The sequence below is a fragment of the Dunckerocampus dactyliophorus genome, chromosome 15 (genome assembly GCF_027744805.1).
Source record: "Dunckerocampus dactyliophorus isolate RoL2022-P2 chromosome 15, RoL_Ddac_1.1, whole genome shotgun sequence".
NCBI lineage: Eukaryota > Metazoa > Chordata > Actinopteri > Syngnathiformes > Syngnathidae > Dunckerocampus > Dunckerocampus dactyliophorus.
Window position 1 is genome coordinate 22,218,300 of NC_072833.1, and position 14,330 is coordinate 22,232,629.

Below are 14,330 nucleotides of genomic sequence, written 5' to 3' on the forward strand. Positions count from 1 at the left end.
TTTTTATTATTAAGGGAGGAAAAAAATCCATACCTACATGAAAAGTGATTGCCCCCTGCTAAAACATAACTAAACTGAGATTGAGCTCTATCAGTCTGGAAAAGGTTATAAAGCCATTTCTAAAGCTTTGGGACTCCAGCAAACCACAGTGAGAGCCATTATCTACAAATGGCAAAAACATGGAACAGTGGTGAAGCTTCCCAGGAGTGGCCGGCCGAACAAAATGACCCCAAAGCGACATCTCATCCAAGAGGTCACAAAAGACCCCATAACAACATCCAAAGAACTGCAGGCCTTATTTACCTCAGTTAAGGTCAGTGTGGGCAAAAACGGCCTGCATGGCAGAGTTCCAAGACGAAAACCACTGCTGAACAAAAAGAACATTCAGGCTCGTCTCAATTTTGCCAGAAAACACCTTGATGATCCCCAAGACCTTTGGGAAAATAAACTCTGTGGTGTGATGAGACAAAAGTTTAACTTTTTGTGTCCCCCATTACATCTACCGTAAATGTAGTGCCGCATTTCAAAAAAAGAACATCATACCAACAGTAAAATGTAGTGGTGGTAGTGTGATTGTTTGGGGCTGTTTTGCTGCTTCAGGACCTGGAAGACTTGCTGTGATAAATGGAACCATGAATTCTGCTGTCTACGAAAAAAATTCTGAAGGAGAATGTTCGGCCATCTGTTGGTGACCTCAAGCTGAAACCAACTTGGGTTCTGCAGCAGGACAATGATCCAAAACATACCAGCAAGTCCACCTCTGAATGGCTGAAGAAAAACAAAATGAAGACTTTGGAGTGGCCTAGTCAAAGTCCTGACCTGAATCCTATTGAGATGCTGTGGCATGACCTTAAAAAGGCGCTTCATGCTGGAAAACCCTCCAGTGTGGCTGAATGACAACAATTCTGCAAAGATGAGTGGGCCAAAATTCCTCCACAGCGCTTTAAGAGACTCATTGCAAGTTATCACAAACGCTTGATTGCAGTTGTTGCTGCTAAGGGTGGCCCAACCAGTTATGAGCTTTAGGGGGCAATCACTTTTTCACACCGGTAGGTTTGGATTTTTTTTCTCGCTTAATAAAAGGTTTCAATTAAAAAGTGCATTTTATGTTCAGTTGTGTTGTTATTGACTAATATTTAAATTAGTTTGATGACTTGAAACTAACTTGAAATTTAAGTGTGACAAACTTGCAAAAAAAAAGAAATCAGGAAGGGGCAAACACTTTTTCACACCACTGTATATAGTCAGTCATTTTTATCGTACCCAAATCGAGCGCGGCGATGAGGCCCAGCGCCACCAGAGCTTCGTTCTGCATGATCATGTGCTCACTGGTCGCCATGGTGACCAAGTGCTTGACTCCGCCTGCCTGGATGACCGTCCTGACCACTTCCTGAAAGCAGATGTCCAATTAAAGTCAAGGAAATGAAGATCTGGAAATTCGGGCCGGGCGATTATGTGATTATGGGATCGTGATCAGTGATCGCAATAAATGTTGGGTTGATTGCGGTGATCAGCTGGGAGCATATTTACAACAGCCAATCAGAGTCTACCTTTTTGGGCTCCATTTCAGGTTTGTAAGCTGCCAGAAAAGTGAACAGAATGACCAAACGTGGAGCTAAATGTTGAGCTAAGGGAAGAGAAACAGATGTCACTCAGCCGTGACTTGTAATTATCCTCCAAAAATGAGAAGATTACTGAGAAGAGGTTGTGTGGCAGTGGTTTGAGTATCTCCAAAAATCAATGGCCAGTTTGAATCAAAAAGTCCAGGGCCGAATATTTTATCCCAGTCCACCCCTGGAGTCTGTGTGGCCTGCCATTGCTGACAGCAAATGTAGCAACAGTGCAATCACTACTAGCGGTCAGGCTGTTGGCAATCTTCTCTGTACAGCAACAATTCTTTTTCACATCCTCGAGGGATGCCATGAGGTGCTGTGTTGAACTTCCAGTGAGCAGTACGAGAAAGTGTGAGAGCAATAACACCAAATTTGACATCACACCTCAGATCCTGGAAACACTCATGAGTCACATGACCCCAGCAGGGGCGTATTTAGTCATTTGGGGGCCCAAGGCAAACCAGTCATTGGGGCCCTCCACATCCTTGAACTGCAAAGTTTTATTCAACGGTTTAACTTTAATCGATAACATTAAGCAAAATTTAATATGGTCTACTTTAAATACTCGCTTTAATCCTCACATCTTTGTGATGAAAAGCGTCACTCTCAGCTTCATCTCTAGTACGACTGCATTCTCCACGGCTGACTGTAAAAAGGGTTGACACCTTCGGTGGTTTTGTTAAAATCAGTTTTGTTTTCCCCTCGCCTTCTCCTCTTCTTAGCTCTACTGGGGTAACTGCGCTTCATTTTTTTTCCAAACAGCGCCAACAAGTTTGTTTCCTACCGTCTTCCTTAATCAATCTGGGCATGCGCAGTAACATGGAGTAGTCCATTGCCCAAGATGCGAGGGGGGAGTGGTCGAAACAATCATGATAGGTTACGCATTTTGATGTAGTTTTAAGTACTTGTCTGCAATGTTTTTACTGCAGTAGGAGCGGAAGATGGCCAGCTTTCCTTGTAATCCGCCGAATGTTGCTGCGCCACGGCAGTCCTTGCCCGGATGGATAGATGGCGCCATTTCATTAAATATACTTATATAACTTCTGGGGCGTGCCTTTAGCGTCCCCAGTCACGTCCACGTCCCTTTCCTCTGTACAAGCAGCGTGTCAACAGGAGACGCTCCCAGTCGAGCGGAGCGCTCATAAAAGTCACGCAGCAACACTTACAGATTTTGGAACTCAGTACACACATACGGCGCTCCGCATTATAAGGCGCCCCGCCCATTTTGGACAAAATTTAAGTGCGCCTTATGGTCGTGAAAATACGGTCCATCTATTCTACAATACCACTACAACACCAAAGACTGGTGAACAGGAAGATCTGGAAACAGACACACATTATCGACATTCGGCTACAACAACAATACAAAACTAAGATTTGCTGAACAAGGGGATCTTGAAATAGGACCACATTCAACAACAAGACTACAATACAAAGGATTGCTCATATGAGGTTGCCCGCCTCTGGTGTCTTACCTTGGATTTGCTGTGTCGAATAAGAGCAGAAAGAAGCCGATTGGACTCTCCCATCACCCCAGCATGATCTTTAGCTTCACACCACTCCACCAGACGCTCCACCAGCTTCACGTTCGTGCCCAGCTGGTCCGCTGCCTCTACTAATAGAAAAATAAGTCACACATTTAGCACATTCGTTTTGATTTTGTTGTCAACTGCATCACAATTTCTACCTTGTGTGTCGATGAGCATACGTAAAGTCCCCAAGAGTTTAAACTGGACCGGCGGCATCTCCGACTGCAAGAACTTCAACACTACGTCAGCCACGCCGGCGGACAGCATCTTGGATTTGTTCACAACTTAAATGGACACAAACAAAAAAAAAACAACATGAAATGGATGCACGCGCATATAAAAAGGAAAGTGTACACAATATTGTGGAGCAGCTATATGGCTAATCTAGCCTATACTGTATATAGAATATAGAATATATTGACATTTACCAGGTATGGCCAGATTCCGTAGCGCGCTAAGAGCTGCGTGCTGCACTGTAACATTGCCTTCCACAATATGGCGGTCCAGCAGTTCTAGAAGCTTCTGCACAATGCCAGTGTCCACCATATGGATGCAGTTACCATCTGTGTAAAACAAACACAGCGGTCAGGAGGTGAAATAGTTAGCATACCAGCAGAAACGTAAAGCCAGATCTTACCGTTACGGGCAAAATTAGCAATAGCAAGAGCACCAGCAAGCTGCAGCTGGTGGTTATGAGACGGTATCCAGGAGAGAACTCTCTGGAAAACGCTCCCCTTTCCGCCCTCAAACAGCTTCTGCATGGACTCATCTGGACAAGACAGTCAAATGACATGATCGTGCCAAGGACGCCCCCTGTGGACACTATGAACCCCCTTACCTCCCAGCAGCAGGAGCACCATGAGGTCAGAGGCGGTCTTCAGCTGGGCCACATCCTCCTCTCGGTCTCCATCCACAGTTTGGGCCACCACCTCTAGGAGACACTCCACCAAGCCTGCCTCCACCAGCTGCAACTTGATCACGTCTGGACAGGACAACAATAATAATAATAATAACAATTAGGGGTGTAACAATACGTGTGTGTATCGAACCATTCAATACTGTACACGTGTACCGAACCGTGACCCCTGTATTGAACAATACGCAGTTTCATATTTATTTTATCAACTTCTGATGGCGCTCTGTGCTGAAAGCTCAGTGCATCTGCGATCAAGTCCTCTGGCTTAGGTTGCATTGTCAAGCACAGAGCCACTGAGCTCCGCCTCTCACATTCACACCATGCTGAAAATGTTGACAAATGTTGGCAATTTCAATAAAATTCAAATTAAAAAAGGCAAGGTCATTTATTTTTTGTATCAAAAAAAAATATCGAACCATAACACAAACGTATCGAATTGAACTGAACCGTGAATTTTGTGTATCGTAACAATAATGATAATATTTACCGTTTTCTGCCAGAGGAGCCAAAACCTCAAAAATCATTTCTTTCTTCTCGTGCTCCGTTTGCTTCTGAAAAAGGCGAACCAGTTCTTCTGCAATGTTGGTGGATGCAAACTGCTCTTTGCTCGACTCTGGAGGCACAAATGGAAGACATGTTTGTTAAAGCCATACTAAGAATAGTGTGTGTGTGTGTGTGTGTGTACACACGGTGGACCGGAGCTTGATGAGTTGAATGACAAAGACGGGTTGTTGACATAAAAGGGAGTTACTTAAGCAAGTTCCACTTTACAATTAAATGAAATTAGTATGAATAAATAAATTTGATTGAAGACAATTAGATCAAATTAATTTCAAACAAGTAGGCCGCACAGTGGCCTAGTGGTTAGCATGTTGGCCACACAGCCGGAGATCGTGAAGATCTAGATTTGAATCTCTGTGTGGAGTTTGCATGTTCTCCCCGTGCGTGTGTGTGGGTTTTCTCTGGGTACTACAGTTCCCTCCCACATTCCAAAAACATGCATGTTAGGTCAATTGGCGACTCTAAATTGTCCATAGGTATGAATGTGAGTGTGAATGGTTGTTTGTTGTTTGTCTATATGTGCCCTGCCATTGGCTGGCGACCAGTCCAGAGTGTGCCACACCTCTCACCCATAGTAAACTGGGATAGGCTCCAGCATATCCCCGCGACCCCGAGTTAGGATAAGCGGCATAGAAAACGGATGGATAAAATCAGTATATAATAAGCACATGCATTATTTAGTTGGTCATACATCTAATCTAATGTATGATACCTGCCACTTGCCATCATTTAAAAAAACGCAAAAAGAAAAAAGTCATTAACTCTAACGACTCACCGAGCTCGGCTAGGTTCCCAAAGGCAATGAGACACATTTCGGTCAGGGCAGTGTTGTGAGAATGGACACCGAGGAGCTTCACCAGGGTGGGAATGACACCCATGCTGATCAGCTGACCTTGTAAGGAATCTAAAGACAGAAAAAGAATTCAAAATGAACCAACAGCAACAATTACAGCGAGCAGTTTTGTTGTTGTTAGCATGAGCATAAGCATCTGACTGCTAGTAGGATATTAGGAGCACCTGGAAAGGAAGGAAAAACATTCAAAAGTCAAATAAAACCACCACAAAACAAGACTTAATGATCAGATATTGCCATTTAAAAAAATGTATCAATTTTCCTATTAAGCCAATTAAGTCAGTTAAGAGTCAATAATAAATGTTTTCTAAAGCAATATTTTCGGACTAATTAATTAAATTGACAACATTTAAAATACAAAAATATTAACATATTAAATATTTTGTAAATAATTAATGTGATATCAGAGGCATCTGCATTCATATGTCATATGATAATATTTTAATATTTCATAACATTTAACAAATCTATGAATGTGTATTCATATTTAGTTCACATTTTGATTTTTTACTTCAAATGATCATCATTATAACATATTGGGTCTTTTTACGTGACAGGCTAATGGCTTTATTTGTTTTAAAAAAGTCCCTCAACATTAATCGACAGTTCCACCAAAGGGAAAGCTGAAAAAAATAGCAAAGCATGGCAACAAAAACAGCAAAAAACACTCTTGTGTTTGTGAAAAAATGCAAAGTTTTAGAGTGTATAAGGAGAGAATAGCCCGCTGATTAGTGCTATCATACTAGATGTCGGCCATTATTACCATTATCATTGCTATAGTTCGTCAGCATGCCACAAAAGACTGTCAAGAGCTTCTCGTTTGCCACTTGGGTATTTTGGGAGAGGGTTTTAATGTGTTCAGCTACTATTTGAGCCCCTCCTGCCAGGTCAACCGCAATCCTGCCCTCATCTGCAAAACAAAAGAGGCCGGGACACAAATCAAGCACAAACAAAAGAAGGGAAAATAATAATGTGGGAAAAATAACCAGAACATTTTATGAATAATACATGGGAAACTATTATTTTATAGGGTAATAAAAACCAGGAAAAGTGCATTTAAGAGTCTCTAATCTTGAGTACAAGTAAGGAAGCCTTTAGCCTGTGCTAAAAGAAGAAATAAAATGTTTAAAAGTACACATAAAATAAGAATGAAATGTGCCAGATGTTGTAGCCTCGTTCAAACATATGACATCCCGATGGATTCAGACGACCAAGCTTTCCAACACCAGAACGCGACAGCTGGCATTTAAACCTCGACAAGCAGGCAGCAATTTAATCTGACTTTAAAACGCAGTTACTCAAATGAAACGTAAATCTCAGAGAAAAAAAAAAAGTTAGGCAGTGGTGTGAAAAAGTGTTTGCCCCCTTCCTGATATCTTTTTTTTTTGCATGTTTGTCACACTTCATCAAACAAATGTAAATATTAGCCAATGACAACACAACTGAACACAAAATGCAGTTTTTAAATGAAACTTTTTTTTTTATTAAGGGAGAAAAAATCCAAACCTACATGGCGCTGTGTGAAAAAGTGATTGCCCCCTAAAGCTAATAACTAGTTGGGCCCCCCTTAGCAGCAACAATCAAGCGTTTGTGATAACTTGCAATGAGTCTCTTACAGCGCTTTGGAGGAATTTAGTCCCACTCAACTTTGCAGAATTGTTGTCATTCAGCCACATTGGAGGGTTTTCCAGCATGAAGCGCCTTTTTAAGGTCATGCCACAGCATCTCAATAGGATTCAGGTCAGGACTTTGACTAGGCCACTCCAAAGTCTTCATTTTGTTTTCCTTCAGCCATTAAGAGGTGGACTTGCTGGTGTGTTTTGGATCATTGTCCTGCTGCAGAACACAAGTTGGTTTCAGTTTGAGGTCACCAACAGATGGCCGGACATTCTCCTTCAGGATTTTTTGATAGACAGCAGACTTCATGGTTCCATTTATCACAGCAGGTCTTCCAGGTCCTGAAGCAGCAAAACAGCCCCATACCATCACACTACCACCACCATATTTTACTGTTGGTATGATGTTCTTTTTCTGAAATGTGGCGTTACTCTCATGCCAAATGTAATGGAACACACACCTTCCAAAAAGTTCAACTTTTGTCTCGTCAGACCACAGAGTATTTTCCCAAATGTCTTGGGGATCATCAAGATGTTTTCTGGCAAAATTGAGACGAGCCTTAATGTTCTTTTGTTCAGCAGTGGTTTTGGTCTTGGAACTCTGTTTTTTCCCAGTGTCTTTCTTATGGTGGAGTCATGAACACTGACCTTAACTGAGGCAAAAGAGGCCTGACGTTCTTTGGATGACCGACACTTGCTCACACAGGGCCAAGTAGGTTTGGATTTTTTTTCTCCCTTAATAATCAAAAGTTTAATTTAAAAACTGCATTTTGTGTTCAGTTGTGTTTTTATGGACTAATATTTAAATTTGTTTGTTGTTGGAAATAAAAGCAACAGCAACAAAAATGGAAAAAAACTGCAGTAATTTTACGAGAATAAAGGCAAACTCTTACAAAAATCGAATCTGTACATCTAATATCTCACTACATTGATGAATAGAGGCCCTATAATGCACGGTCAAGTCAGCTGTGTAGCTTTTTCAGGCTTCTGATTGGCCAATATGCGTATGACAGCCGGTGAACATGTTTGTATGTGGAGAGACATTTTGTAGATTTTTTTTTAAATACCAGAATAAAATTACGACCTGTGTTCTACGCACAAAAATGTTTGCATGAAAATATCACTCACACGTCAAAGCACACCATGCTCATAATAATCAGGTGGTGGAAACATGCACTCAAAATTAGCCTCATGCCCATTAAGGCCCAGTGTTTTTGCAACAATACCAAATCCTACTTACGACTATCATAACAGATGTTGCCAAGGGCACGTCCTGTCTGAAGCAGAACCTCTTGATCGGTGGAGTTGAGCAGCTGAATGAGAGGCGGGATGAGACCAGCTTCGACGCAGGGACTCCGCATGAATTCTACGGAAAAAAAAACAGGCTAGCAGTTAAAGGAAAACTGCTCTTTTTTTTTATTTTGCCAATCATCCACAATCCTTATGTGAGACATGAACACACGTCTTTCTCTTTTCTGTGTGTTCTAAAGACATAAAAACAGATTAAAAGAGGCAGGTAATTAATGCATGTAATGGGACACACCTATTCTGCCTACAAAGACCGCTATAAAAACACCTCCAAAAACCTCCAACAAGGTTTTATGGTGTTATATCCATGCTATGCCCATGTAGTAACAGGCACATTCATGATAACATGTAATTACGGTATTTTGCCGTACTTTGCTTGTTTTAAGCATTACCGGAACTTCCTTCCTGGGTGCATTGATTTCACAAAGCAACATAGAAAGGAACGCCTACACCTAGCGTTAACTTTTCCAAACTCAAAAACAAAAACACAGCAGCGGTGGCGGCAGCTCCAATGTGTAGCGTTACCTTTTGGTAGTGGCCTTACAGGTGAGCACATGTGTTGTGAAGCTAGTCGCTAGCCAGCTGGTAGCTAGCCGGTGTGATGTCGCGAGGTGTCACTATGCCAGTAGAGTAGTTCTTCGATGTAACAATGTAAATAACCACAATCATAACAATGTCACTGTAGCTTGGTTAATATGCAGTTCACATTACGCAAATGGAGCATTGTTGCCGCTTTTTGGAAGTTTTTTCAGAAGGCTTTATAGGTGGAATAGCTGCATCCCATTATGTGCATTCTTAGCTGTCGCCTTTTATCTGTTTTTATATCTTTAGAACGCACAGAAAAGACAAAGACGTGTGTTTAAGTCTCACATAAGGATTGTGGATGATGGGCAAATTTCCAAAAAAAAAGTACAGTTTTCCTTTAAAAGTTTTTTGTTGCAAAATTGAAATGTTGGCAATAAAATTGTTACCGTTTTTTGCCATCTCCGCGATGATGTTAGCAACTTTTGGGGTGCAGGATGACTGTGGGGAAAGCAGGGTGGGCAGCAGAGGAAGGACACCCATTTCCTGGATCTTCACGCTAGTCTCTGTGTCTGGAGAGAACACCGTTGTCGTTACTTGGACAAAGTTAGCGTTAATAAGTGCATCAAAATGGAAAAAGTAAACAAAAAAGTACTATTGTTGATGAGTGCTTTCAGCAGGCAGTCCAGGCAGCTCTCTACGCTGTCCGACGTGCTGTCCGTCGACGCAAGTTTCAGCTTCTCCAGGACGTCACTCAGGTTATCTGGAACACCAACAATAAGAAAAACATCTGGAAAGCTGAAGGTGGAGATCAAAAGACACTGACATTATATTTTATTGTACCGTACATTATAAAGTGGTGTGAAAAAGTGTTTGCCCGCCTTCATGATTTCTTTAAATTAAAACACAACAACTGAGATTAATTGAGATCTATCAGTCGGGAAAAGGTTATAAAGCCACTTCTAAAGCTTTGGGACTCCAGTGAACCACAGTGAGAGCCATTATCCACAAATGGCGAAAACATGGAGTGGCTGGCCAATCAAAATGATCCCAAGAGCACAGCGATGATTCAACCAAGAGGTCACAAAGACCCAACAACAACATCCAAAGAACTGCAAGCCTCACTTGCCTCAATTAAGGTCAGAGTTCATGACTCCACCATAAGAAAGACACGGCCTGCATGGGCGAGTTCCAAGACCAAAACCACTGCTGAACAAAACGAACATTAAGGCTGTCTACCAAAAATCCAGAAGGAGAATGTCCGGCCATCTGTTGGTGACCTCAAGCTGAAACCAAATTGTGTTCTGCAGCAGGACAATGATCCAAAACACACCAGCAAGTCCACCTCTGAATGGCTGAAGAAAAACAAAATGAAGACTTTGGAGTGGCCTAGTCAAAGTCCTGACATGAATCCTATTGAGATGCTGTGGCATGACCTTAAAAAAGCGCTTCATGCTGGAAAAGCCTCCAATGTGGCTGAATGACAACAATTCTGCAAAGATGAGTGGGCCAAAATTCCTCCCCAGCGCTGTAAGAGACTCATTGCAAGTTATCACGAAGCTGCTAAGGGTGGCCCAACCAGTTATTAGGTTTAGGGGGAAGTCACTTTTCACACCACTTTATATGTATTTATATGCATTTCCAATTGTTTTCCGCATGTCAAACTATAATTGTAAAACTATAAAAAACATATTTTGTGTTCACATGTTTGGCTTTCTGGAAAGAATTAATTGTATTTACATTATTTCTTATCGGGAAAATGTATTTGGGTTACACCCGTTTCGAAGTCGGTCCTTCAGGAACGAATTAATCACGCAAACCAAGGTTCCACTGTACTTTCCTTAAAAGGAAATATTAAAACAACATGCACATATTTCTCAGGGAATTGTGCGCTATCTTCAGAAGAAAAGGCGCAACAGGGTACAGTGTCATGCAAACCCTGAAAAACCCTTCCCCAATCAGCAACTTTAGCAAGTGATGCCTCATCCGTGGACACTTGGCAGTCGGGGTCAAAAATATTGTTTTTAATATTTAATAAAACAATTAATCAGTATTATTTGTTTATTATTACATTTGGGGAAATATTAAATACAAGTACACTAGGTCCCCAACTTACGAGCATCCGACTTGCGAACATTCGGAGATAATGGGACCAACAGGAGAGGAAGATGAGAGAGAGGACGGCTAAGTTGTAGCTGTATGATACAACCCAGCAGAGCTGGTAAATAAAGTTTATGAAGAGTTAATAGGCCTGCTTAATTCTACACCACCCACAGAACACTACCTCTTTTAGAAGAGTCTAACCACCACCACCATTTGTCCTTTTTTTCCCAATATCTCCTCCTCCACCACAACGACGTATGCTCGACCACTCCTCTTCAAAGGTAAATAACATTTATCATTACGTATTATTATATCATTTTTATTATTGTTTTTTTCACTAATTATCCTCGTTTAATATTACTACTACATCCATAATATTACATACATACATACGCATATACTGTATATGTATACACGTACATGTAGTACCTATATCATTGGTAATATTACCTTTTGTTCGACTTACGAACAAATAGACTTGCGAATGGTCGTCTGGAACCAATTGTGTTCGTAAGTTGGAGACATAGTGTATTTATTTTGAAATCATATTACCAATTTAAAATGCCTACCCCTAAGGCAGGGATGTCCTAATTTTTCCAGGGAGGGCCACACAGTGAAAAATGAAAGTGAAAGGGCCACTTTGATATTTTGTAAAGCACCACATGTAGTTATGCTAAGATGTTAAATATATATTTCAATAAAAAACTGCTTTCTGATATTGGTGAAAAATCTTATTATTAGTATGAATTTCCATCTTTGTTCTTTTCTTCCCCATTTTTGCTGTAGTTTTTTCCAAATATTTAAACTTTCTCCTTAAATATTTTCTTTTTCTAATTTCTTTATCCCCATAATATTATAACTTTTCCCCGACCTAATGTTCCAAAAATTCCAACTTTATTTTGTTTTGCTTCTCATAATATTACGATTTTTTTTTTATAACATAACACATTTCAACGCTATGCTACAAAAATTACATTATTTTTTCTTTGTAATATTACTAGTTTATTCTCATAAGTTGTGACTTTTTTTCTCATTAGAATATGACTTTTTTCTATAATATTTTGACTCTATACTCTACTACTTTTTCCCGCAACCTAATTTTCCAAAAGAATACAACTTTATTGGTTGTTTTCTTTGTTTTAATAATTTTACGACTTTAAACCATTTTTTTCTTTAACATTAAAAAAAACTTTATTAATATTTCCACTTTATGCTATTAAGATGGTGTTTTTCCTCATAATGTTACAACATTACTGTATTCTGGTAATTTTGTGACTTTTTCTCTTTGATTACAACTTTTTTTCTCTTAAATTTTTGACTTTATTCTTAGAAAATTACTGTTTACAGTGTTTTTGCTGTTGTTGTTTTTTTTAAAGTATTCTTTTAGAATTTGCCACGGACCAATAAAAAAAGATTGGATGGTACTCTCTGCAGTTGGCTTTTTTTTCACTTTAAATAAATATTACATTAAATAAAAACAGCCCCACCTAATAGCCTTAATAATGCAATTTTTAAAAAGTATTAAATGAAGATATATTTGATTAAATGAAATACTGTTATTTTCATATTTTGTATTTAAGTGACAGTATATTATAATGCACATTTGAAGCTGGAAAAAAGGCCCCTTTCCCCCGGTAGAAGCCAGGTAGCAACTCTCTGCAATTGATTATTATTATTATGGAATAATAACATTAATTTTTAGCATTATTTTCAAAATAAATAAATACCTAAAAAATATTATTTTATATTAATATTATTAAAAATATTCCCGTGAATATAACATATATAACAATATATTGATGCAATATTTGAATTGTGAAAAACCTATGAAAATGCATTTGTGCACAGTAAAGGCCCGTTTCTCTCCTAAAAGACACCTGGTATGCAGTTGATTAAAACAATATTTTTGCATTTATTTGTATTCCTCCAGATAAATAAATATATTTTATTTTAAAAAATGTCAGTAAATATAGTTTACTGCACACTTATAACACAATAGTTGTATATATTATTTAACAATGGATAAAAACACATTTGTGCACAATGAGAGCCTGCCTTTCCTGGAATAGACATCTGGGACTGTCTGCAGTTGAACAAATAAACAGCCATCATCATTTTGAAGCATTTCTTACCGGGGAACACATGTGTCAGCATAAATAAATAACCAAGTGAGTGTTTGCAAGAAGAAGCAACAGGACCAGGCTGCTTGCTTGCAGCTTGTGTTGCATAACAGCTGTAATTTAAAGATGGAGTGCCATCTGCACCATCAACAGCACCGAGGCGGCCGCTGCCATTTCAGAAGATGGAACCTCAATTAAACATTAAAATAAAGGGATACAAATAACAACAATAATGATACTACTTACGATAAAGGGAAGACGAAAGCAAGAGGGGAAGCTACCCCACCCTGTGTATGCAGATGCACTAAACCCATCACTAAAAGCACGTTATAGCAGAGACACCGTGAGAGAAAATGAATGACTGGAGCTTTATTTTATGTTGAATTTAAGTGTTCACGTAGATTCACGTAGAGGGATAGCTGCAGCTAGTTGTTTGAACGATCCATACACTGTCAACGCCGAATGAATGGAAAAACATGCTAAGCTAGCTAGCATGGGCGACTCACCCATCTCGACAGGATGTTTGCACCAGGGAATAGACGGTAGTGGGGGTGTTGAAGCTCTCCAGTGCGGTTGTTCAGGGGGAAAAAGGCAAGAGAGCTGAGCTTCACTCCGCTCGGTTCGGATCTGATCGGGTCGACTCGGCACGCCCCTCGAAGTTGGTCGCTGAGTTCGCTAGCCTAGCCTGTTAGCATCCACGGCTATCCGCGGCTTCCAGTCAGCTCAGTATCGAATACTTCCTGTAAAAAAAATAAAAGCACCCGCTACGTAAAAGTGTATTTAACACCTCGGTCGCCCTCTCATTTTCACATAAACGGCGACTATTCTTCTTAAACAATATGAGCCTATTTAAAGGTCCGGCTGGTTAGGTATTGCATGGGGGACGCTAACTTTTCGAATGTGTATACATTACACACTTCCTGCTCCAACGTCCCGAGCCACGCCCCGCATAACATACACGCATGCGCATTAGTTATGATCGTTGTCAGCTAATAATAGCAATTTGGCAAAGTTTAGCTGCAAACGTTAGCAGTTACTGAATGTATAGCTATAGCCCATCATAACCACACACTTCAAATTGACTCCAAAGAGAGTCTGAGACTGATGGTGTGTATACAGGCATGTACTGTATGTGCAACACATTTACTTGTAGACGAGGAAGTGGTGAGTGAAAGACAATGAATGACAA

The 14,330-nt window shown here is 40.1% G+C and overlaps 1 protein-coding gene across 3 annotated transcripts in view; it reads right to left on the reverse strand.

The window, feature by feature from the left end:
- rap1gds1 (RAP1, GTP-GDP dissociation stimulator 1) overlaps nucleotides 1-14,060 on the reverse strand; it is a 25,057-nt gene extending 10,997 nt beyond the window's left edge. For 2 of the 3 annotated variants that reach the window (XR_008573771.1, XM_054799801.1), the window contains exons 1-13: nucleotides 13,648-14,060; nucleotides 9,574-9,681; nucleotides 9,368-9,490; nucleotides 8,329-8,454; nucleotides 6,236-6,382; nucleotides 5,395-5,523; nucleotides 4,546-4,671; nucleotides 3,981-4,124; nucleotides 3,780-3,911; nucleotides 3,571-3,705; nucleotides 3,301-3,426; nucleotides 3,089-3,228; nucleotides 1,264-1,390 (exon numbers count right to left, since the gene is read on the reverse strand). Coding sequence is in view for 2 of the 3 variants with exons in the window: in XM_054799801.1 (XP_054655776.1) it covers nucleotides 1,264-1,390; nucleotides 3,089-3,228; nucleotides 3,301-3,426; nucleotides 3,571-3,705; nucleotides 3,780-3,911; nucleotides 3,981-4,124; nucleotides 4,546-4,671; nucleotides 5,395-5,523; nucleotides 6,236-6,382; nucleotides 8,329-8,454; nucleotides 9,368-9,490; nucleotides 9,574-9,681; nucleotides 13,648-13,651 (1,567 nt within the window). In the remaining variant the exon portion in view is untranslated. The remainder of the gene's footprint in view (nucleotides 1-1,263; nucleotides 1,391-3,088; nucleotides 3,229-3,300; nucleotides 3,427-3,570; nucleotides 3,706-3,779; nucleotides 3,912-3,980; nucleotides 4,125-4,545; nucleotides 4,672-5,394; nucleotides 5,524-6,235; nucleotides 6,383-8,328; nucleotides 8,455-9,367; nucleotides 9,491-9,573; nucleotides 9,682-13,647) is intronic. The other variant, XM_054799802.1, reaches the window with a different exon arrangement.
- Between the last annotated feature and the right edge of the window lie 270 nt (nucleotides 14,061-14,330).